Source organism: Stegodyphus dumicola, chromosome 1, assembly GCF_044657685.1.
Source record: "Stegodyphus dumicola isolate Sdum_Otavi_A_Nest chromosome 1, ASM4465768v1".
NCBI classification, from domain to species: domain Eukaryota; kingdom Metazoa; phylum Arthropoda; class Arachnida; order Araneae; family Eresidae; genus Stegodyphus; species Stegodyphus dumicola.
This window is the reverse complement of record NC_140768.1, coordinates 219,236,356-219,261,607: the sequence shown is the minus strand read 5'-3', so window position 1 is coordinate 219,261,607 and position 25,252 is coordinate 219,236,356. Positions and strand designations below refer to the sequence as shown.

At 31.2% G+C, this 25,252-nt stretch overlaps 1 protein-coding gene across 5 annotated transcripts in view; it reads left to right on the top strand.

The window, feature by feature from the left end:
- The window catches only part of LOC118182700 (condensin-2 complex subunit G2-like), a 200,841-nt gene that overhangs the window by 33,310 nt on the left and 142,279 nt on the right, over positions 1 to 25,252 (top strand). For 4 of the 5 annotated variants that reach the window (XM_085825764.1, XM_085825770.1, XM_085825783.1 and 1 more), the window contains 3 exons: positions 6,182 to 6,296; positions 6,493 to 6,656; positions 22,914 to 23,051. In XM_085825764.1, the coding sequence (XP_085681890.1) occupies positions 6,182 to 6,296; positions 6,493 to 6,656; positions 22,914 to 23,051 (417 nt within the window). The remainder of the gene's footprint in view (positions 1 to 6,181; positions 6,297 to 6,492; positions 6,657 to 22,913; positions 23,052 to 25,252) is intronic. The other variant, XM_085825775.1, reaches the window with a different exon arrangement.

Sequence of the window (25,252 nt, the reverse complement as noted above, 5' to 3'; positions counted from 1 at the left end):
TTTTAAAGGAAACTTTTGATGTATTTGTTTCCTGTAACAGGTCTAAATAATCGTTCATTAAGGCCACACTAATTTTAACAATCTGAAAATAAACAAATGTGTTGAACTTTTGCATAATTATAATAAAAAACTTAATTTGGGTTTAAGATTACCACAGAAGTGATTTTTTTTTTATTTCTTAATTTAGATGCCTTACAGTCCAACAGTCATTTTCCCTATTAAACTACGGTCATATTAGTGGCCGGTAAATACTGGTAGTTCGACTTAGATTTACACCCTGACGAACGAATACGATGGCTGAATGGTATTTTTCCATGTTTTTTCCTATGTATAACATGAATATGAGACTTTTCTCGTTAAAAAGTCCTCTACGAAGGCATCTCTTTCCTTAAGAGCAGATAGTCCTCGTGTGTTTTTCTGTATTCAAGTAATCCTAACCTTCAAACTACGGTACCTGTCACACTAAATCAAGATGAAAGGTTTCTAAACAAGATTTTTAATTGTTCTGTGGGCCCCAGTGACCAAGCACTAAAACCGCTGAGTACTGGTAATTCTACATAAGTTCAAATTCTGGTGAACACGCTTGTTCAGTGAAAGTTTTCTACGTTTAACGTGAAGGAAATCTAGTTCCCCTTAGAAAGTCCTCCCTGATAGTTTCCGTCCTCTTGCGCAGATGCCAGCTCCATTAAATTTTCTGCATTTAATACAGTTGTAATCCTTTCTTTTTAAAGAAATCTCAGGGGAAAAGATTAAAAACATCAGATCAAGTGCGATTATGAATTATTATTTTAAAGTAGTTAACATTTTGAGCAGGAAAAGCATTTTTAATACGCTCATAAACAACCCGTCCTCTAAATTGGCATCAAACTGTGTCGATTTCTATAAGAATCTATATAAATATGTTTCCAAGAAATTCTGCTAAAATATTAAAAGTTGTATTTGTAGAGCATTTGTTAGTTAGATTTGTAACTACCTACTCAACTTTTGGTTTTTTTAACCTATAAGATATTTTCTCCCACCCTTCTTAGCATACCTTCGTGGTGTAATGGTCAGCATGCTCGGCGTGTATTCGAGAGGTCCGTGGTTCGAGTCCCGGCGAAGGCATTGCTCTTATTTCACATGTCCTGCTTCGAAATAACCTAATGTTTCTATAGTGGGCCCGAACCAGAAAAGGTGGTGGATGATGATTCTCCGCCGCAGGGATTTAGCGATTCAGTCCCCTAATCCTCAGTAGCCGTTTAAAAGTGGGAGTATATATGGTATTTTCTCCCGCTCTTTTAGTATGCCTTCGTTGTGTCAGTACGCTCGGCGTGCATTCGAGAAGTCCGGGGTTCGAGTCCCGGGTAAAGCATTGCTCATTTTTCATGTATCTTGCTGTTAAAAAAGAATGTAATGTCTCTACAAACCTTCCATTCATCAGAATAGTAATAAAGTCATGAAGCATAGAGGGTAGGGGGAAAAGGAATTTTAAAGAAAAGATTATTTTTACAAAATGACTCAAAATTTCTTGAGACAGTATAAGTAGTTATGTAATTCAAGTAATTAAACATTTGATCTCTCTTAATTTTACCAGTATTTCTGTATAGAAATAGAACATAGTTAAATATCGATAATGAGTATCATAGATAGTGGAGCACATAGAATGAGCTTCACAATATTTTCAAAAGCAGCCACTTTGACAAATGAACACAATTGTTGGGAATCACTTATGAATATCACCTACACGTTTCATAATGCCAAGAATGTTATAAAAATAACGGTTATGCTACATCAACAACTTACTGATTTTTCCAAAGTGTTTAAAAATAGAGCTGTTCCAAAAATTGTATTCAGTTCATTCACGGTGTTTAATCAAAAGCTCGTCGTCGATTTTTGAACTACTTTTCAATAAGCTATTGAGTTCAAATTTTGTGCACACACTGTTTACGGATGATAATAATTCGATTTAGAGTTTTTAAAATTTAATGTTGAAGAAACTTTTTGCGCATGTTTCCATTTAAAGAATAAACTAAAAATCTAAAAATTTTTAAGTTTGCATCATTTTACAGAGTGTAAAATAGCTTTTGAAATAAAATTTGCATGAAATTCGTAACCTAATTTCTGATTTCGGGGTGAATTTTGTTTTAAATTTATATCTCTTTTCGATTATTTGAGGTAAAAGGATACTTGGAAGTAAAAGACTGAACCAAAAGTAATAATAATAATAATAATAATTTATCGCATAGCTTAATGGTAATAAGAGATTACTTAATAGCTTCATTGCTAAATTCCTGTACAATTGTATAACAAGAATTATAGGTTCTTAAATTACGAAATCAAATAATTGAATCGCATTGTCAGACGTATAAGATTTATAAATTTATCAAGAGAGCCTCACGTTTTTATTATTCGTGATATAAATTTGTAGAAGAATTTTTTAAAGAGAATTATTTAATCTCGTATTCCCATTAAATTACATGATACATTATTTTTAGCCCAAAGAGTATTTGGCGAGAAGGTCTATTAACTTCATTTTGGCATTTTGCGTTGAAAACTATGTCAGTTCACTTTTCAAACTGTTGCTACCAAATATTACAGCCCTGTATTATATTTAAAGAAATTAAATAATTGTTTTGGTTTATTAGATTACGGCAAAGCACTCGAGGGCTATCCGCCTTGAAATTAAATAATGAATAATCTGCATAAATGTATGTATGTTTCTCACATTGTGATAAAACAACGGTACCTAGACCCATCCGATTTTGAATAATGTACAGTTCCACCAGAATATGGGCATCTCGAAGCCGAGATTTGGAATTTGTTTTATTATCTGTTTCATATTTCGTAAAACTTCAATGAATTTTTTATTAAGAAACTCAAAGATTACAAAGCGAGTAAAGGCAACACTGTATGAAAATAATAATGTAAAAAAATATCTCCAACGGGTGAGACTGTGTATCGGAAATTCTAAAGATATGCTCATTTAAAATTTATTTTGCGGTATTGCTGTTTAACTGAAGTTTTATGGTTTAAGTGCGAAGAACATGATATTTAAAAGTAAAGGTAACCCACAAACCGTTAAAAAAACGCCCCTTTGGGCGTAATGTAAAATCTGAAAGATTTGCATTTTCAGATTTTTATGTTTGCATTTATTACTTTTATTTTTCTCGTTTTAATTCATTAATGCTCTTATAGGTAAATGTTCATATTGTAAAAATTCTATTTTTTATTCAATAACTGCTCTAAAACGGAAATTCTTAAATCCTTTATATATGCATCCACTTTGTAACTGATAATAAATTTGTTTCTTTAGAGTCAGTGTAAGGCTTTTATCCCAAAACATCCAGAAGATTTCTTCCCACGCTTATGTCCCCACCCATTGTCGTCAGGATTGCATGGACCCTTGTCCCCTTAAGCATTGGGGGTTTGGAAGACATACAAAAATACTGACTAGTCGTTTTTGGCGTGTTTTTTCACTAATACAATAACACGGGACTGCCCGTTTTCAAGGGTACATTTAAACTAACAATAATCCGTAATGAACCGTTAAGAGACCTGCATAAAAGAACGCGAAAATACGGGTCAAACCGTTAAAGGCTTAAAGAAGAATGTAATTCGGATAATAGATTATTTTGGTTGTCAGATATAAGAATTTCAGACTTTGAACTGTATTAAATTTACAGAAAAAGAAACCAAATGTTTAAATATACTTTTTGGTAATAAAACTTTTTTAGAAATCTATAATTTGTATTAATTTTATGTGAAATAATTTTAATAGTAGAAAATGTTTAATTCATCTTTGTTTGCAATTTTGTCAGTCTGTATGCAAATGTAAAGTTTTTGTGTGAAAGTTCAGTATTAATGATTATCATCATATTTTAATTCTTGTATGTTGTTGCAGATAATTTAATTCATTTTAAAGAGGTAATTTTCCTGTATTAGATTGTAATTAAATATAATATATAGGAACAAGTTAGATTGTAATTAAATATAATATATAGGAACAAGCAAAATAGCTCATAACTATTTATGTCTACATTCATCAAATATTTCTGTAGTCTTCTCTTTAGACTTAAACACTTATCTATCCAGCCTGATAAATTGCTAGGTCTGAGAACTGTTGCAGTTTTATCAATTATGTTCTTTACCTATCATTCATGCTTATCATTGTTATAAACTAAATAATTTTAAAAGAATGAGCATACTTAATAATTTTAATTTTTATTTTATTTTTAACAATATATCAAACTGATATTTTTTATACATATTTATATCATTAGAGAAGATGTTTCTGATGTCGTATAGCATACAGCTCAATTACAGTTTCATAATCTTCACATGTATAAAATAATTGTTTGTATGCCACCTTAATAGTGAGTTTACTGCACTTTTATTTAATTCTTTATGTATTTATTTGCAAAATAAAATGCTAAAAGTAGTATGTATGAATTTGATAAGAGAGATTTTGGAAATTTCATGTTTATTTTGTAATTAATTATAATTCATGTTTAATTAAGCTACAGTAGCTTAATTAAACATGTAAGTAAGAGTAATAGCTTAATTAAAATGTGAGTAAGAGATCATATAAACAAACTGTAAAAATAAAAAAGTAGGTAAAGCAGATAAAAATAATTTTAAATTACAAAATCTCATCATAAAAAGTCCCTTTTTTCCTTTTATTTGTGGTGTTGAAAAGTTAACTGTGTAAACTGTCCAACATTTATTTAAAGAATAATAATAGTTTAACCCCTTGGGTACATTTGACGTCTGAGACATGTCATTCAATTTGACGTCATTCACCTGTTTTCCCTAGGAGCGTATGACGTGTCTAAAACGTTATTTGAGGTTAGGCACAATTCTGTTCATTTCATTGTAGCTTGTATCAGTCATAATAGAAGAGGCAATTACAGTATTTCGGTGAACATTATTTGTGATACACTGCCCCATTATGTCAAAAACAAGGAATATATTTTATGATAGTGATAACAAAAGTGACTTTGAGAAATCTAAAGAATTGTTTAGTGATCCTGAAATTGACAATTACAATGAAATACAAAGCGAAGGTGATGAAGACGATATTGAACTAGAAAGTGATGACAATTTTAATATAATATCAAGGTTTTGAAGACGCACAAGACGTCTATCGAGCAGTGATAGTATATCTTCTCGTGAACCAGAAAATGATGACAATTGTAATATAAAACCAAGGTTTCGAAGACGCACAAGACGTCTATCGAGCAGTGATAGTGAATCTTCTCGTGAACCAGTATCAGAGGAATGAATTTGGGAAGAAGAAGAAAATGTAGCCGATATAAAAAGTTTTTTTTTAAATATCTGAAATTAAACCTTGCCTGCGTAGACTAGGTGGTAATCTTACGCCTTTAGATGTTTTGAAAGAAGTCTTGAATGAAGATTTTTGGGACACTACAGTAGAAGAGACGAATAGATATGTCAGACAAGGGATAGAAAAAGAAGGTTGTGTAACAAAAAAAAAAAAAAAAAAAGAAAGGAAGGAAGAAAGAAAAAAAAAAAAAAAAAGAAAGAAAGAAAAAAAGAAAAATAAGTTCTGATGAAATGAAAGCTTATATTGCATTATGCATCTTGATGTCGCAAATGAAGAAGCCAAAAATGCATATGTATTGGTCAAAAAGATATGCAATAAGTACTCCAATTTTCGCCAGCACTGTGGCACTCGATAGGTTTTTTGATATTTCAAGCTTTCTACATTTTACAGATAATGAAAAAGAAAATAAAGATGACAGAATAAGAAAGATTAGAATTATAGCGGATTACCTAAATAATAAATTTTGTTACCTTTATACTCCTGATAGTGAAGTAGCTAGTGATGAATTGCAACCAAAAATAATATCCGTTCCACATGCAAATATTTTCTCAAATAAATCCGTACTCAAGGGGTTAAGCTAAGAAAGACGCATGTGTATTATTAAACTTAAAATTATGAAAGATTGATTAAAGAACATGTATGATGAATTCTTCTGTGTGTGTGAATCCTATAAAAGTCAGTTTGGGAGAATATGCTGATTGAAAATGAATAGCATAGTATTTTAAACTGGATAATTATTAGAATTATTTTTGAATTAGAGAATCCTTTGAAAAAAAGTTATTGCTTCTGAATAATACCTGTTTTAATTTGAGAAAAAAGTATAATTTTATTGATAGTTATACTTTTTTATTGCTCTAGACTTGCACTGAACTGAATCAAGTACTTAATGCTGCAATTGACTTAGCATCTGTAGTTTTTGAAGAAAGTATGCCTGCTTCACAAGATCTTTTACATATGGTTGTATTTCTAAATGGTAAATATGCTTGCAGATCATTCAATTCTTGTTTTCAGATATCATTGAGCATAAAATATCTTTAAAGCATAATAGGAGAAAAGAAACATTTACTAAAAAAATTTAAATCTGTTTTTTTAAGTTATGTAATTTTTTATTTGGATGTATATTGATATTATTATTATTATTTATATATATATTTTTTTTATCATGACAGGTATACTCTTTGAAATTCCAATCAGCATAGAACAATTGCGAAACAGTATTGCTCATTTATGTGAAAAAATGTATCATTTGAATTATGTTGTAAATTTGAATCAATATTTGATCCACAATGTTGTGATTTACCTGCTGAAGCGTACATTAACTCGCAAAGCAATAGTAAGTGCTATTTAATTATTATAATTTCATGTATTTTAAATGGAGCTTTCTAATTCAGTCTCATGAATAAATGCTTAGTTTGTAGATAGATTTTTGTTTATGTGTAATTTAGGGTATATATTAGATTTTTACATAGCATTGCTGTAGCATATATGTATTTTGACTCCGAATCAGACTTTTTTAGAATAGTGTGGTGGACATCTCCCCCCCCCCCCAAAAAAAAATCTTTTTTTTTTATTCTATGTCTCAGATGGTATATTTCGTCTCAAATTTTGTGGAAAACATACTAGTAGTCTAGTATTTATATTTTTTGCTGATACTGCTTTCCTTTCTTTATCCCCCTCCAATTCTGCAGTGATAATTCTGCTGTAAATTTAAAGTTTGAGTTATTAATTCTGCCTTTTTAATCACAATATTTGTATTATTTTAAAAAAAGATTAAAAAATTGCTTAATCTGCACAGTTAAAATGTCAAGGAAATAATTAGAAAAGAAATTTCTTTAAAAATTCATTTATTTATGAATAAAGTTTGATGTTTAGAATCATCTGTTATTTACAAACATGAAGAATTTGAATTTGATATCTGATGAAAGCATATGATCAGAGTATAATCATTATTTTAAATTAGCATTAGAAACATTACTTTAAATTAGCTTTTAAAAAATGAAAGTAGCTGTAAGAATTCATAATTTGTTTTCTTTAAAATTTATGTCTCAAATTTTGCTGAATAAATTATTACATACAGTGCTTTATATTACTTAACACTAGGTTATGTGTAATAAAAGCCGTGCTGGGGACAGTGTTCATAATTAAATCAAAATTGTGATCAATACGGGAACAGTTAAAAAAAGCACACAAAAGAAAACTAACTTGCATTTCAGTAACATAAAACTGTTAACAATTTACCTGTACATTCAAGTAGTAAAATAGTAAAAAATTAATTTCTTAAAGTAAAATCACTATTCAAAACAAAAGAGTATGAATAACAGAAGAACACTGTTGATGTAAATTTCCATCATTCTGCAAAACAAAATTTCATTCTTCTCCTCCTCCCCCCATTTTTTTAATGGTAAGAGGCAAGGTGTGATTAATCAGGAGTTCACAGACCTTCAACTATTAGGATTCTCCTTAGTCTGCGGGAGTAAACTAAATATCTCATCACAGTCGTTTCTTTAAGGTATACTCTATGAGTGACCTATGTTCCTGATAAAATAATTTAAAAAAAGAAAACTCGAGAACTGTTCTCTTTTATGAAGGCAGTTAACAATTTGGAAACATTTTGCCATTGCACAGAAGTAAAAAAAAAAAAATGTTCTTGGAGAATATTTTAAGAATTGAAACAATCTGAATGTTTCCATTTGCAGTTTATTCAAAAGAGATGGAAACAGTTTTGTCTATAGATAATTTTTTACAAAATATCTATAATTGATTAAACGAAAGTTTTTAGGGAATTTATATTAAAAAAATTTAGTGGAATTTAAGATTAAATTAAGTTTTGAAATAAATTTAATTGAAGTTAAATTTATTATCAATTATTTAAACTCAATTTAAAAATAAATTGGTTTAATTTTATACCAAGTAGTAAAGCTATAAATTTAGTATTTTATGAGTAAACTGAGTTTGTTAGTAACTCTTTCAAGAGTTATCATGGGATGTTCTTGGGATAACAGTTGCAGTTTATTGAACCTCAGCCCCTTTCACTATTACTTGAAGATCATTCCCCCCCTTTTCCAAAACTCTAAAAATATATGTATAAATTCTTTTAAGTTTAGATTATTTTTTGTATTTTTAAGCTTGTTTAAACAACAAAACGCATAGGAAATATTGATAAAAAACAAAACTTAAACTTGTATTTTTATTCATAAACTATAATTAAATACTTAAGAGATAAGTAAAAAGCTGAATGTATTTCTCCTAAAGCTATAAAATTCCCACCTGGTATAGACATTACATTGAGTGTGCATGGTTTAGTCCTGTTCTCTTTTTAGAATGGAAAGGGAAAGTAAACAATTAAAAAAAAATTAATAATTTTCAGATTAAAATGTTATTTTTATACACATAGCATTAAAATCATCTGTTCCTATTGATGTGTGTAATCAGGGTTCGTACGGTCCTTAAAAGTCCTTAATTTTGGCCAAAATCGGCAGAAGGTCCTTAATTTTAATCATCTGAAATTTCTGTCTGTTTTTACGACTGCCATTTTGGGTGTAAATTAGCATTTTGCAGGAATATTTTGGGTGATTCACTGACAAATATGGCTATTTTTTGATTGGGTTCATGAGATGTAATTTGTTCCTATTTGTAATGTAAATAATGGTGGGATACTCGAGTTTCTGAGCAAGAAGTGAAACATAAGCATTTCAAAATTATTTCATTTTTTGTAATGAAGAGCTCTCAAACAGCTTTCCGCTTTTGGGGATGTGAATTCTTTTATTAAACGGTTCTAAATTTGGCGATTATCAACATTTTGGCAATCTTAAGATCGGTTTCTATAGAAAATTTTTAATTCCGAGATCTGAAAATTTTTTGACGATTTTTTTAGAACATTCTAACATTGATAAATTTCATTAACCCAGCGGAAAGCGCACCAAGAAAAGTTACTAGAACGGGCGCGTGGGGTATCACATATCCCAATATTTAAAATACAATAAAATAGTATTATTTAGTTTTAAAACTTTTTGTTGTTGTTGTTGTTGTTGTTCCTGTGTATTATAAATAAGTGAATAATAATTGGGTTTCAAAAAATTAATTTCCAAAATAATCTTAGAGTTAAAATTAAGATAAATGAAAATAATAAACATCATGCCTCTAAGTTTCATTGCATCTCTAATACACCATGCTTTTTTTTTATTTCTTCACACTTTGAACGAAATACATTCATGTGTTCTTGGCACAGAATATTTTCACATTTTAAACATTGCATTCACGTTCTTCTGTCCTTGGCGCGAGGGCAAAAAATTTAACACGTCTTTCATACTTAGTTGTTTCTAATTTCATGTAATTGTTTTAATTCTTCATCGAAACTTCTGCTTTTGTTTTGCATGCAGTACGTCAATTTCTTGGAAAAGTATTAATCTCTGATCTTTGTTCAATACTTTTTTTCATTAATTGTAATTCTAAGTCCTTCAGAAACAGACTTCTGTTTCTTGTTGGTGGATTAGCAGTTGAATGTAATATAATTCAAGCATTTATTACAGCAACATTCAGTGCAGGAAAGAAAATTACCATTGGCCACCTTCTTGTTATTCTGGCAATTGAATAATTGGCTGACATTTCATCCCCCATATCCACTGCTCCTTTAGTCATATTATTAAAACATATAATTAATTCCTAACGTTTTATTTTCTCCAATAGTATCATCTATAGTATGATCGTTATATAATGTTATAATGTTATAATGATCGTTATATAAAGCATAAGAATAGTTTTTCCTTTTTTAGGAACATCAGGAATTAATGTTTTATCTTTTTTGAAACCAAAACATTGTAGCAAATATTCTTAGTTTCATCTACAGTTTCCGAAATGCAATCTTCATCGCTTTCAAATATTTCTAATAAATCTCGCGTGCGTTGCATCTCCAGTTCATAGGGACTCATTCTTTTTACCATAATGCAGGTAGAAATTTTTAAGAATTTAATGTCAAGTACTTTAAAATCACTTGCGAGTAGAAATATTTACTGTTACACTCTAGAAATAAATTTCTGAACTAAATATTCAGTCAGAAAAACACTTACACGGACAGGCGCATGGGGTGTACCGATAAATACCGATAAATCTTTTTCTGAAACATGCAGGCAAAGAAAAAGCGGTTCTGAAAGTCAACCACAACTAGAAACTCAGCTACTGAAACAGCACAGAATTTCAGTTTCACAAGTTAGGAATATTCCACTTTTATGTAGGGTTGGGGTATGATACACCCCACGCGCCTTCCCGCGGGTTAAAATAATGGTAATATATTGGAATTATATTTAAGAAATAACATTAAAATAAGTCATTTTTATTTTTCACTGTCATATTATGAAGTTCTATTTTCACCACATATTATACAATTTTTTGAATCTGAAAAATAAGCAAGGAATAATGCTATAAAGCACAGTTTACAAAACAGTTTTTAGCAAAAGCAAAATAGCTACGTAATTAATTAAAAATGTCTTTTAAATTTTTTCATGGTAAGAATTTTTCCCATTTCTCAGAATGATCAGAATTCTTAGAAAATGCATCAGTTTTCTCTATAAAATTAACTTCACACTTTTTCCCTCCGATTTTTAAAAAAATCATTTTTGGGTTTTTGCTTTTACAGAATTGGTAGGAGTAATTTTTCTTTAGGATTTTAGACATTGAAACTTGTAAAGTTTAGAAAGATTTTAAGGCAAATTTATAGACCCACGATTCTAAAAGATTCCAGAAAAATGTGATAAAATGAAAAATATCTCCATGGTAGTAACACGCTGTTTCTTACATATTGGAGAACATCTGGAAGAACAATGAAAACATAATAGTTGAATGTTTTACTTCTGGTTCTAGAATCGCTTTATTAGCATTTTTATCTTGCCTTTATTTTCTCTACTTTTCACTAGACACAAGCATGGAAAATATCAAAAGTACTTCTAATCTTATCATATGGACAGGCATTATAGAAAGGAAATTTTTTATTAATAAAGAAATTGAAAACTGACAATTCAAAACATTCATCTAATATGTCTTAATGCATCATACACAGAGCTGGCACTAGGCATTTTGCCACCTGACGCAGTCTCTATGAATCCTAAATTATGCTGCTTGGTGCCTTTCTAAATTCTGCTCCCAATTTTAAAAGTTTTGCCATTTCTAGATTTTCTTGCTCAGTGTCTCCCTAAATTCTAAAAATTATGCCACACCAGCTCTGTGACCAGACTTTACCATGTGTATTTCATATTTCTTCTGAATGTTTGTATTGGTAAAGAAATAAAATTAGCAGTCTTTTAGAATAACAGGAGTCTTTAATTAAATCCCAAAAATTGAAAGTGAAAAGGAAACGTGTTGAAAAAAGAAACTAAATATGTAAAGAGAAGGAAAATTATTCTTCAAAGATATGTAAAGTTATTATTATGTAAATTACCCAGTTATTTACAGTTTCAGCCTTTACTTTAATTTCCCTTTCTATTTCCTCACCAGAATGCAAATCACTTAAACAGTTTTTTGAGTGTAAGACGAGTGTGTCTCTGACCTCTATTTGCTCCCTGCATTAGTTCTGTCAGCTCTGATAATTTATAATTATTAGTCTTTCCATTACTGGTGCGGGCATCTGAGTTTATTATGACAATAGAGTTACTGAACCAGATTAAATTGTATATTCTTTGGCACCTAGTCTATATTTTTAGTTTGAATTTGACTCTTCTTATTTAATTATATCACCACAAACTGTAATTGATTTTGTTAGCATAAGAGCAGACCTATATGGTCCAAGTTCTTTTTGAATCAGAAACTTATTTAAACCTTTATTTAAATTTATTATCTGATTTATTGTTACTTTCAGACATAGTGATAATTTGTTTCACTTCTGTCGGGGGGAGGAGGGGTCACACTATTTAACTTTTACCAGATCATGTAAACCCTCATAGGTAGTACATTGTGGAGAGGTTGGCAGTTAGGAGATAAAACATGCAAAAACTAATGAGAACATTGTTTTGCATGTTGAGACATTTCTAATTGTTAGAAAACATGCTTAAGGAGAAGGAAATCAATATAAATTAGCCAAAATGTGTGGGCAGGCCTTCAAATTAAAAAGACACATAATTATTTTGTTGAGTTTTATGTTTTGTAGCTTTTAATGTGTAATTATCCTAATACTGTTTAAAAATCAATGTCATAAATTGCATGTATTTTAAACTGAAATTTTATAAGATTGTGGTATTAATAGGGTTTTTTACAAATATTATTAAAAAAATTAATTTAATTTAGTAGTGGCTATGTAAATCCATAATGACTAAGGTTATCTAATACCTAATTTAATTATAAATAAATGCATTCTCTTAAAAATTATCTCTCTATATTAAAGAGTTCGTTAACATGCTTAGCCTGGCGTCGGTCCCTGGGAACTGGCACTGGAATTTTCGTTTGGCTGGCATCGGTCCGCGTGACCGATAGTATTAAAGTTAAAAAATAAGTATAGTCTCAATGAAATGTGATCAAATGTAGTTTTAATGGAATTTATTCAAACATTCTAAACAAAAATACAACTTAGCTTTACACATATTACAATATGAAACAACTATTTTGGTACCATTTTTGGCTATCTTGCATCCAAATAGTTCTGAATTGTCATCATAACATTTCGAACTTTATGTGCGTCTCCTTCCTTTTTGTATATATTGCACCGCTTGATCAAAATATTGCCGCCTATTGATAGCTGCCGGCTGAATGGAAAGGACAGCAAATTCGATGCTGGGCTCAATGTGTTAAAGCTTTACTGTGGTCACAAGATAAAACTCAAAAATATAAAAATTCATGTGAAAACTTATTCTTTGCATCTAGTGAGACTTAATGCAAAACAACTTATTGCCGCTAATGCTTTAGTAGCTTAATAGAACCTTAAGGTATATAAGGAAGTTAAGAGAGTTACAACCCCTGGAACTCTACATGAAGCTACGACACTAACAGCATCAGACAGAGGTCAGCTAACTTTCAAAACATGCTAACTGTGCCTACATCAGGCCTTTCAGGTTTGTTCTGATCAGTAGGTCTCTCTGTAGGCAAGAAGGAGTGGTGACAACAGCCAGTCTTTGGTTATGAATCATGCTGATTATGATTTTAATGCTCATTTTAACATATGCTGCTTGACATAAAATCTACTTACTATTTACTAAACCTCTAGACCGAGCAAGTATATGTGACAAAATGAGACATTAAAAAAAAAAAAGCTGTTAGTAAAACATAGCTAAAATGTCACTTATCTTCTTTCAAATATGTCCAGTCATTATGAATGTAAAATATTTAATGCTACTTTATAAAATTCATAAAATTAATTTTATTCTCAACATATTAATAATTATGTTAATTAAGTTATGTTTAATAATAATGCATCCTACTCACGATCAGGCATAGATATAATATTTTTAATTGAATTTATTCAGTTCCCATTCGCTCATAGGTCCTTAATTTTTTTCATTAATGGTCCTTAAAAGTCCTTAAAAGTACTTAATTTCCTTGTGCAGAAATGTGTATGAACCCTGTTGATACGATTTAAATCAAATTCCTCGTCATTATAAATATCATGAATACACATCAAATAGTGTTCTGGCTGCAATTTTCTAATTTCGACTATGCGTAATGTATGCTTTACACATGTACACGTTGAAAGAAATGTTTAATAAAGTAAATAAATAAATAAATATTAAGCTTTTTTTTTTTTTTTTTTTGTAAATTTTATACCCTTTAGATCATAATTGCTCTTTATTTCATAAATTACGGTTTCATATTTTTAATTTTATAATTTCTGTATGCCATCTTACCAGATTTAAACTGATGATTTATAATCCGGAAAAAAACGATAATTCGGAATCGCTGAAGTCCCGACAAGTCCGGATTAAAGACTTTTCCCTGTATACTAAATATTTTATTTTTTACATTTCTCACTCTTTGAGAACAATATAAACTCCCAATAACTCAATGAGAACAATATAAAAATATAAAGTTAAATTTCATACTTTCAAAATCATCTAAGTGTTGAAATCAATTTCATAAAATCCTCTACTTTATTTCAAGAAAGTCTTTCAAATTGGTGATACATGCTTAGGATAAATATTTAAGGAAATGAAGTATAATCACATCATTTGAATATTTTTTATAACCATGGATAGTAATGAAATATTTTTAGTATTTGTTCCTTTTCTTTCCATATTGTATTTGTGCATTTATACAGAGGTATGTATGCATGAACAAAACTGTTAGTATGTTTTTGGGAAGCCAATTAGAATTGAAGTGGATGCAATTCGCTGCAGAGGTAGATGGAAGTATGCAAATATGTTAGGTAACAGCCAATTGTGCTTTCATGTCAAGAAATATGCAAAAAAGGCAGTCTTATAAGAAGCCAGCTTTATGAAGGGTTATAGAAATTGATAGTAAGTGCTGATAGAAGATGTTTAAAACTTTCGTACAATTTGTTTTCAAGACATACATATTTCTATGACTTTCAGAAGACAAATGGTAGATTCTGAGCGCTGGCGTGCTGTGGCGCACATTGAAGCAGGACAGTTGATCACAGATGTTGCTCTTTTTGCCGGCGTTCATCATTCTGTAATTTCATGTTTATGGAAACAATTCCAAACCACACAGACAGTTGTCCGAAGGCCCGTAGCCGGGTGCCCAAGGGTTACAACCCCTGCGGAAGATCGATATATTGCTATTGTAGCCAAGCGGAATCGCAGAGCAACCTCCACACGTGTGACATCTATGGTTACAGCGTCCATTGGTAAGGTGATATCTGCAGCTACTGTACGCCGAAGATTACATATGAGTGGACTGTACACCCGGGTACCTCGAGCTTGTGTTCCTCTATTTGTCCAATCAAGAGGGGCACGATTACAGTGGTGCCGGGAACAGGTCAATTTGAATGTGTCTGACTGGGGCAATGTCATGTTTACTGATAAGTCAAGATTTGCTCTGGAGCCAGATGACAAGCATATAAGGATATGGCGTAAACAACGAACACGCAGTTAGTCCCAAAACATCACCGAACATCATGCATTCCGAGGTGGAAGCATTATGGTGTGGGCAGGGATTTTATTAGGATACCACACCGACCTGCACATCTTTAAACGGGGTTCTTTGACGGCTGTCCGGTATCGAGATGAAGTCCTAGAACCCATTGTGAGATGTCTGCTGCAGCAGTTGGCCCTACTTTTGTTTTAATGGATGATAATGCATGTCCCCATAGAGCTGACATCATCGATGACTACTTGGAGAGTTAAGGCATTGCGCATATGGCATGGCCAGCATATTCACCCAACCTTAATCCCATTGAAAATCTTTAGGATGATCTCGGCCGTGCTGTATCTTCACATTTCCCACCTCCAGCCACTTTTATTGAGCTGGAAACTGCTCTACAAGAAGAATGGCGATTGCTTAATTCTGCGGTGGTTGACCACCTAATTGAAGGCATGGTCACAAGGTGTAAACTTTATGTACAGATGAAAGGGGATCACATATTCTATTAATGTTTTTTTAATTTTACGCTGTTTATTTTCACTTTATACATAATTCTGTTTAAGTCTCCAGTATGTCATTATCTGATGACTTACAAAAATTTAATATTGTTTTCATTTCTGTATGTAATTATTGATTGTGTTTTATGCATAAATATATATGCTACTTTCCTGCCGAATTTTGTGTCAATCAAAGCAACATATTTTTTTTTTTTTTTTCATTTTACATCTTTGTGCTTAACTTTTGGAAGTGAGTGTGTAATTTGTACTTTCATTGCGCTCGGTAAAATATTGGGGAAAGTAGAGCATACATTACTGTGGATAGGTCTGTATCTGAACTTTAAATAATTAATAAAGCAGAGCATATCATATTCTTTCCAAATCGTATCTTATATTTTTTGGGAAATATAAACTAAAAGAAGGCAAACACCTTTATAAAAAGGTAAGATATTTAGAGTTTTTGATTGTATTAATATCATTAAATAAATACTACTGAATGCAAAATCCATTTATCATTTATTTAAATAAGAATTTAATCGTAACAGTGATTTATAATATTAATGTAATAAATAATAAGTGAGAATTGGAGTAATGTTTTCTTTCTTATTGTTTATTATTTTAATGTTTAGTTCTTCTGTATGTATTTTTTGATGCTTTTGTCCAGTAATTTTCAAGTCTTGGACTGTATGGATTATGCATACTTTTTCACATAATGCTACATCTGTCATGCATCTTATTTTACATTTCTGAAATATGATAGATTTTGGATGACATGTACACCTACTTGAGTTAGATTAAAAGCTCAAGAAACGTTTTGAAACCGATGGAAGAATAATGAAGAAAATTAAGTGTATGTCCTTGATAGATGTTCACTATTTAAATCAATCATTTGTCATGGTCATATCAGTATAATCAACTGTAATCTGGACTTGTTTCTTCCCTTGAATAAGTTTTCCTTAAATATGGAACTCAAGATAGCTACTCTTGCTAGAGTTGACAAAGATATCCACCAGCTAATTGTCTGCATGTTTATACAGGTGGCATGTTTACTCTTGCGGAAGCCATTAAAAGTGCTGGAACTGGGATATATTTCAGTCTCAGCAAAATTGTTGGTAAAGTCTGTACCCACTTTGATAAAAAGTGCTGCTATTTTTTAAGCTCGTAAGAAAAATGAGACAGAAGAATAGAACCAAATTCTGTTATTTTTATTGACTCTCAGGCTATTAAAGCGCTTTTGGAGGGGGGTATTCCTTAGTGGGGAAAAAAAGCTTTTTGATGACCAGCTTGTTCTCGACTATCTTTTGAAAAGTGAATGATACATTAATTTACTATAGATATTTGCCATAGTTGGCATTATTGAAAATGAAATGGTCAAAGCCATTTCTAACTTACCATAACCACATTCCCTGCTAACATTCTTCTGCTAAGGGACTTCTGAGATTCTTTATTGAAGATTCCTGCTTCTCATAATCTACTGAAAACTGTGGCTGTGCAGAATTTTTATCTCGGAACTAGTCGTGAGTATTTGCAAAGCTGTCTCCATCGTATGGGTCTTGGAAACTCTCTTATGTGCTTACTACGTGCCCTGATGACTCCCTATATGGTTACCTGATTTTAATGAAGATAGTAACTTTCTCGCTTATTTCAAGATTTATCAAGCTTCCTGACAGAAATTAGTGGCTGAAAAACTAAAATCTGATAAAGGGTTGAAAAAAATTATTTTACTGTCATATTACATTAATTTAATGAAACAATATTAATTATCATAATTAATCCTCAGAAGTTTCGAAATAAGTGACTTCTGTCCTTGTTTATGGAAGCAATTTGTAAATTTATCTGCCTAAAAATACCTGTCTAAATGAGCATGTTTTGCTGCTTGTAAAAATGCACACAGTGCTGGAATTTTATTTTTTATGTTGTATTTAGGATGTAATTCATAATCATGCTCTTTTAAATAATTAATGCAGCATAGTGAATAGTGGTTACACATAACTGTCAAATAACAATAATAACTTTTTTCTGGTCTTTAGTTATAAGAGATTACAGATGCGATTAAAAATAATTTAATTTTAGAGTTTCATTTTTACGGGTTTTTGAAAGCATCATAATGAATAAAATATAAAGTAATAGACTAGCATACATGCTTTTACTCATGATGATAAGATGTGGCTTAACTATTTTGTAATAGCTTTTTATATCTTTTATTTTGTATCTATAGCATAATTTTATTTTTGTTAGCAATACAATACAGGCCGATGCATAAGGTAATAATAATTTCCATTTTAACAGATAAGCTCTGTTATACATAACAAATTATTATGAGATCTTCATGCAATATAATGAGTCATTAAACGTAGCAAAATTATTACTCTATGTATATGATAAATCTGCATCATTTCGAAGATGATATTGCATTTAGGTATTTCATTTCGATTACAGGAAGTTCCTGATTTCCTTCTGTGTTCATTTGCCATTCAGTAAGGGCTGTTTTTTTTTTTTTTTTTTTGGTTTGTTTTGTTTTATGAAGAATGTCCAAGAACTATTACTAATATTTCTATTACTAATAGTTCTTGGACAAAGGTGAAATTTAGTAAGTAACTTTTGTAATTGTGTAGAGAACATAGAATGAGTAATTTAGTTTTCTCTAAATAACCTTTCCCTTCTATAATAGAATGCCTCTTATGAAACAGAAAGAACAAAAAAATAACAATATTTAGTAGTTATTAATGAAATACATTTTCAAGAAGTGAAGTTTTGTCATGTACACGTTAAATTATTTCCTTCCAATTTCTTACATCTTTCATTATTTTCAGTGTGTTTTTTGTTCTAATTTTACATATTATTGTTGAGTATTTGTCTAAATTAACTGCTTTTTCCCTTTCCTCTTTCTTTCTTATTTTGTTGCTTTTTTGAGGGGAAGGGCACATCATGTAGTTATTTTCATTTGAAAATGAAAGTTATTTACATTTCAGAATTTTATTATATTTGACCAAATTATGCTCTTATAATAATTAAGCTTGACAAGATTTTTCTGTTAAATAATTATCACCTTAAACTGTTTTTTGTGTGATTAGTATTAACTACAAAAATGATATGTAAAATTAGAACCAAAAGCTTTAAATGTAACAATAATATGTAAAATTAGAACCAAAAGCTTTAAAATTCCATGGTATAAATATTATAGATCATTGAATGTGAAGATACAATCTGTTTTAGCCCCTTTTTAAGGTGCAAAGCAGAAGTTGAAAGAATTAAGCTCTTTCCTAAAATGTGTTCTTCAATTAATTCATTATTATTTTTCATTTAATTTATCACTCCCTGAATTTTTTCTCTCTTTTCTCCCCCCAAAAAAGTGAAACATAATCATTATTTTTTTTAATTTTTATATTATTTCATAATAGTAGCCAAATTTACTATGGTGTCTATAGGCATTTCATTCATTAATTTATTTGCATCATGATGGCAGTTATCACTAATTTTTTTGTAGTGTACCTGATTATAGCTATCTAAAAAAATACATAAAATTTAATATTTCAGTAATACAGAAATGATAAAAATGGGGGGGGGTTAAATTACGTTCAAAGGGCCATTTTTTTAACATTTTGTCTGTTACCTTTATTTATTAAATATCACGTTCTTTGCACGTGAACCATAAAATTCAGTTCAAGAGCAATATCGCAAAATAGTTTTAAATTGAGTATATCGTTAGAATTTCATATACAGAGTATATACAAAATATGAAATCGATAATAAAACAAATTTCAAATTTGGGCTTCCACCTGCCCATATTCGCAGGATTGCGTCATCCAAAATTCGATGGCTTTATGTACCGTTGTTTTATCACAATGTGAGAAAGATACATACAGATTTATGCAGATTGTTCATTATTTAATTTCTTCAAATATAATGCAGGACTCTAACATGTGCATAGGCGTTTACGCGTGCGCGTAAGACCTTTACGACTGCGCATAGGCGTGTGCGCAAGCGCAGAATATGTTTCCGCGTGCGCGTTTAATGTATAACGGACGGTATAAGCTTAAATTATCTAATTATCTATTTCAGTTAATGTTGATGATTGCATTGCTCCATAATCTTCGAACTGAATGCGGCTTATTATTTTTTGCAGACTGTAAGAGCAATTTTATAAAAGTAAACTTGAACTTTCGATTATGTCAAATAGAATTTCCGATGTCCGTCAAACAAAAAGTGGAATTGCTGCAAAAAATGGATAAAGACATGAAGAAAGTGACAGAGAGGTTAGTGAAAGCGAAAAAATTTCGATCGACAAGTTAGTCGGTATTCTCGGCACAGCAATTACGGGACTTGAACAGCGGAACTTTGTAACTGAACAAGAAATTATGTCTGTTTATAGAATTAAAGAGAAAGTATTATCACATAAAACGAAGCAACTTAAACAACTTACATTGAAAGAAATGTTTAATAAAGTAAACAAATAAATATTAAGCTTTTTTTTTTTTTTTTTTTTTTTTTTTGTAAATTTTGATACCTTTTAGATCATAATTGTTCTTTATTTCATAAATTACGGTTTCATATTTTTAATTTTAGAATTTCTGCATGCCATCTTACGAGATTTAAACTGATGATCTATAATCCGGAATCGCTGAAGTCCCGACGAGTCCGGATTAACGACTTTTGACTGTATATATTATTTTTATAGTTTTTCTTTGATAAAGGAAAAATTGTATAATATTGTTACGAAATGTAAAGGCGCAGTAAGATGCCTTCCCTTGCCATCTTATGGCAACCCTAAAATTGCTTTGCGGGGAAGCCATCTTACCTTTGTATTGATACTTCATTAAGTGTCGTCGTTATTCACTCCAAATCTCCGAACTACTTACAAACGTGAAGGAAGAAAATAATGTAACAATTGATGTCAGAAAAGAAAGAAAACCGTAACAACTGGTGTCAGAAGTGGGATTTGCGAGTGAATGCCAGTGACCCGCCTGAAGAAAAGAAAAAGCCATGGTGGAGGGAACGAAGACTTTGATGAACTTAGCCGAGATGAGCGCTGAGATGAAAGCCAGATATCAAGAGATGAGAGCTGAAATGAAAGCCGGATATCAAGAGATGAAGGCTGAGTTGAAAGCCAGCCTGGAAGAGATCAAAGCTGGACTGAAGGAGACGAAAACGACACTGGAAGAGAAGAACGCTGGATGAGAAGAAATAAATGTCGGCCAAGAAAAGGTGCAAAAGCAACTGCCACAAATGAAAGTGAAGCTTGCAGAAGAAACTAGAGCTGTAAAAGATGATGTGAAAGTGACTGAAGTGGCGTCTGAAGTATCAAAGGATGAAGAAATGAAGGAAGTAGCTAATGAACTATCTGAGGAAGATCAAGAAATGAAGGATGAAACATTTAGTGGGATTAAAGGAAAAGAACGAAAACATGAAGAAATAAAAGACGGGAAAGAAGCTTTTGATTCTCAAGTGCCTGAAGTGGAAGAAAATGAAAATGCAACTGTTAAGTTCGTCAAAACTGATAATGAAATTACCAAGCTGCAGTTAGCAAGTATTGAAACATCTGAAAGTTCATGTGATGCTGAGATGGAAGAAGCTGATGTACAACTTATGCAGAGTTCTCCATTATTGCAAGAAAATTCACTCATTTCACGAACTATGTGTGCGTTTCATAGTGCAGATTTTGCAGACAAGGACTTGATTCTAAACTTGGATACTTCTCCTTGTAAAGTATCGGATTCTATTCACGACCCTAGCGCAAACATCGGAACTGACTTTCAGGAAATAGAGGTAAATAAGCATGTATCATGTGCTAAAAATACCGAGATGAACTGTATGCATGCTGCAAATGAACTACAGAGTGGTGAACAAACTGTTTCACATCTTTCTGTGGATGACAAGTCTGAAAGGACTATATCTTCAGATTGTGATACGCTAAACAGAAATGCATCTGAGAACTGCAGTGGAAAAGTATTTGACGCGGGTATATTTTAATAAAAAGACTGAGACTGAAATTCATTCTTAACTTTAATTTGTGTATATAACTTGTACATAGTGTAAATATCTGTTTCTTTAGTTATGCTATTTTTTTATATCTTACGTTTGTTTCATTACGTTTTGTTTGTATTGAATTAGGCTTCTGACCAAGGGTTGTACTGTCGGGGTGTGCAGTCCTTGGGAGGGGGCAGTGTTACCAAATGTAAAGGCGCGGTAAGATGGTTTCCCCGCAAATCAGTTTTAGGTTTGCCATATTTGGCGAGAAATCGCCCGTTTGGCGACAAAATTGGCGATATACCATGGACGAATGGAGAATCTTCTAGAACGAATTCTTACCAGTTTATCCCAGAATGTTCTCGAACACAAGCAGAAAGCTATATAAACCCTGCTAGTCTGTAGTCAGTTAGTGTGTTTACCTCGTTGAGAGAGTGAGTGAGTGTGTGTGCTTTGTATAGAGTGCGAGAGAGTTAGTATCGAGTTGGTGTCTTGTCGTGCATCGTCGAGAGAGCGTGTTGAGCTCCGGGAACGAATGAACCGAAGAGTCGGAAGCTCTGCTCGTGTGTTGTCGAGTGCATCGCGAGTTGTAGCGTGGAAGGTCTCGAGAGTGTGTGGAGTTCCAGCAGAGTCAGGAGCTGTACTCCGGAAAGCAGAGTCGGGTGCTTTGCAGGAAGCTGTCTCCACCGTGATAACCTGTGAAGGCTGTGTCGCTGATTGTTCCAGCGTGTTTATAGTAGATTTTCGACGACTGTACAAAATGTTATTGGAGCTGTCCTGATTAATATTGGCTAAATAAAGTGTGTTTCGATACTTCATCGAAGAAAATAACGTAACAACTGGTGTCAGAAGAAAGAAATAAAAAATGTAACAATATGCATTGAAAGGACTTTCGTACTGTTGTGTTTATCAGTATACATGCATTAATCGTGCTTAATCTATCAGTATAATTTTTTTTTTTTTATTTTACCTCTTATATTTTCATTATTTCTATTGAAAATTGGGTTTGCTTTTAAGCAGATTCATGCTAATTTATATTTTTTCACTGTAGTATCTTCATCATATTTACATTAAAAATAGATAGTTTATGCATGATCTTTCATTTTTAGAAAACAGATGTGAAGAGAATTTATGCAATGCGTTCGGTGATCCCCAAAATATTAGAAATGAGTGAAATTAACCCTAAACTTGTGTGGGAATTACTCAAGAAATGTGCCACATCTCATCTTTATCTTTGTATGCAAGAGGTAATATATTCAAAATAAGTTTCTTATTTATGTAAATTTTCACCTCAGTAAAACTGTTATGGGCACTAATCAGAGCTGTCTTTTAGCTGGCAGGAAATAGATTTTACCTTGCCAGAGGTAGAAAGGGGTTAAAACCAGCATAAAAGGGTAACAACTGGCATAAATTAATAAAAGTATTGGAAATCCTTTTTGTTTAATTTTTAATATTTACTAATTTGTTAATTTCCTAGATTCTAGCATGTATTTGAGTTAATGCATGTTAAGAAATAACAAAATAATAATTACTTCAATTGACATGTAAATATATTCAGTTTATATTATTATTTATATTACTATCTTTCTGTAAATTAAATTATTTATTTGAAATAAAAACTAAAAATATAAAGTGCATCCCTTCCTTTGGGTAGATAGTCCTTATATGCTTTGCTAACTAAATTAATTAGCAAAACAATAATAATAAATTATTCTTATTTACCTTTCCTAAGTCAATCTTGTATGCGGTTAAGAGTTTGGCTCCAAAATTTTAATATTACCCAAAAACGCACTGAGTAAGTGGTATTTTTAAGATTATAATAAAAAATGACTCTCCTTCGTTGCACTTTCACGCCTTTTCTTCCAATATGTTGACTACCTGAATTGTCTGGGTACTTTTCAAGATACACTCCTGTGTACTTAAAAGTATCATGCCTAATATTTTTTGAACATGCATTGTAACTTCTTGTTTAGTTTGTTAAACTTAATAACTTCTATACTTTAAAAGTAGACTCGACTAATGAGTATATCTCAAGAATTCAAAATTTTTAAACAGTTCACATGACATTCAGCTAGCACAGTTACACGTGCATCACAACAACGGAATCGCATAGCATGAGCGCCATTACAGTTATAGTTATTTACAGTTCCAGTTATAGATATTTTAAATATACATCACATCCCTTCCTCCAATTTATAAACAATAATAAAAATAGCAAATAATATCAATACAAGTATATTCACAATATGACATACAATAACAAAAAATTACATAAAAATGATATATGCAATATGTTACATTATTTTATTCCATGACAAAGTCTCTATATCTTGAAGGTTGTCTAATCAACCATCCACTTCTTGTTATTGTATTATTGGATAGATTATTCTGTTGATTTCCTATATTAATAGGCACAGAAACATTCTTAGGCCTTCTATTTGAATTTTCCTCTTTATCTAATAATATATCATTATAATCATTATTAACTTTGTAAGGTGATTTTTGAAAATTTTATATGGCGTCTGTTTCTTCGCAATATTTCTCCATTTGAATTTGTTACAATATAGGATCTGGGAGCTTTAAGTTTTGAAATTATTTCACCTTTATCCCATTGCCCAGTTCTAAAGTTGAACAAGGTTATCCTATCTCCAGGTTTTAACTCAGGCAGTTTCTGTGTGGTTCTATCATAATAATATTTTTGCCTACCTTGAAGTGCACGAAATTTAGAATAAGGTTTGTTTATTTTAGTATTTAACAATTTATTACTGATACGTAATTTTGTCCTTAATCTTCTATTAAGTAACAGTTGTGCAGGAGACAAATTTATTCCACTAACTGGGGTATTTCGATATTCCATTAAGCCTACACTTATATCTTGCACTTTCCTCATGATATTTTTCACTATTCCTACAGCGTTTTCAGCCAACCCATTACTTTGAGGATATTTGGGGCTACTAAATTTAAGTTCGAAATCCCAATCTTCAGCAAATTTCTTAAATAAGTAGCTATTACAGAGATTATTGTCACAAACGACTTCATTTGCAATACCGTACCTGGCAAAGATGCATTTTAACTTTATCATAATTTCATTTGCTGTCTTACCTTTTATGTTAGAAACCTCAATCCATTTAGTGTAATAATCGATAACTACTAAGTAATTTTGATTACCAAATTGCAAGATATCAAGGGCAATTTTTTTCAAATGGTTTAGTTGGAAATTCATGTTGCATTAGAGGTTCTTTTTGATTTCTATTTCTGAATTTTTCACATTTGGAAACAAGCTGCTCAATGTCATTTGTCATACCTTTCCAGTAAAAAATTTCACAGGCTCTACTTTTACATTTCTCAATTCCAAAGTGCACTTCATGAATTAATTGCAACATATCTTTTCTCAAACCATAAGGTACAACTAATTTTTCATTAATAAATAACAAGTTGTCATTAATAT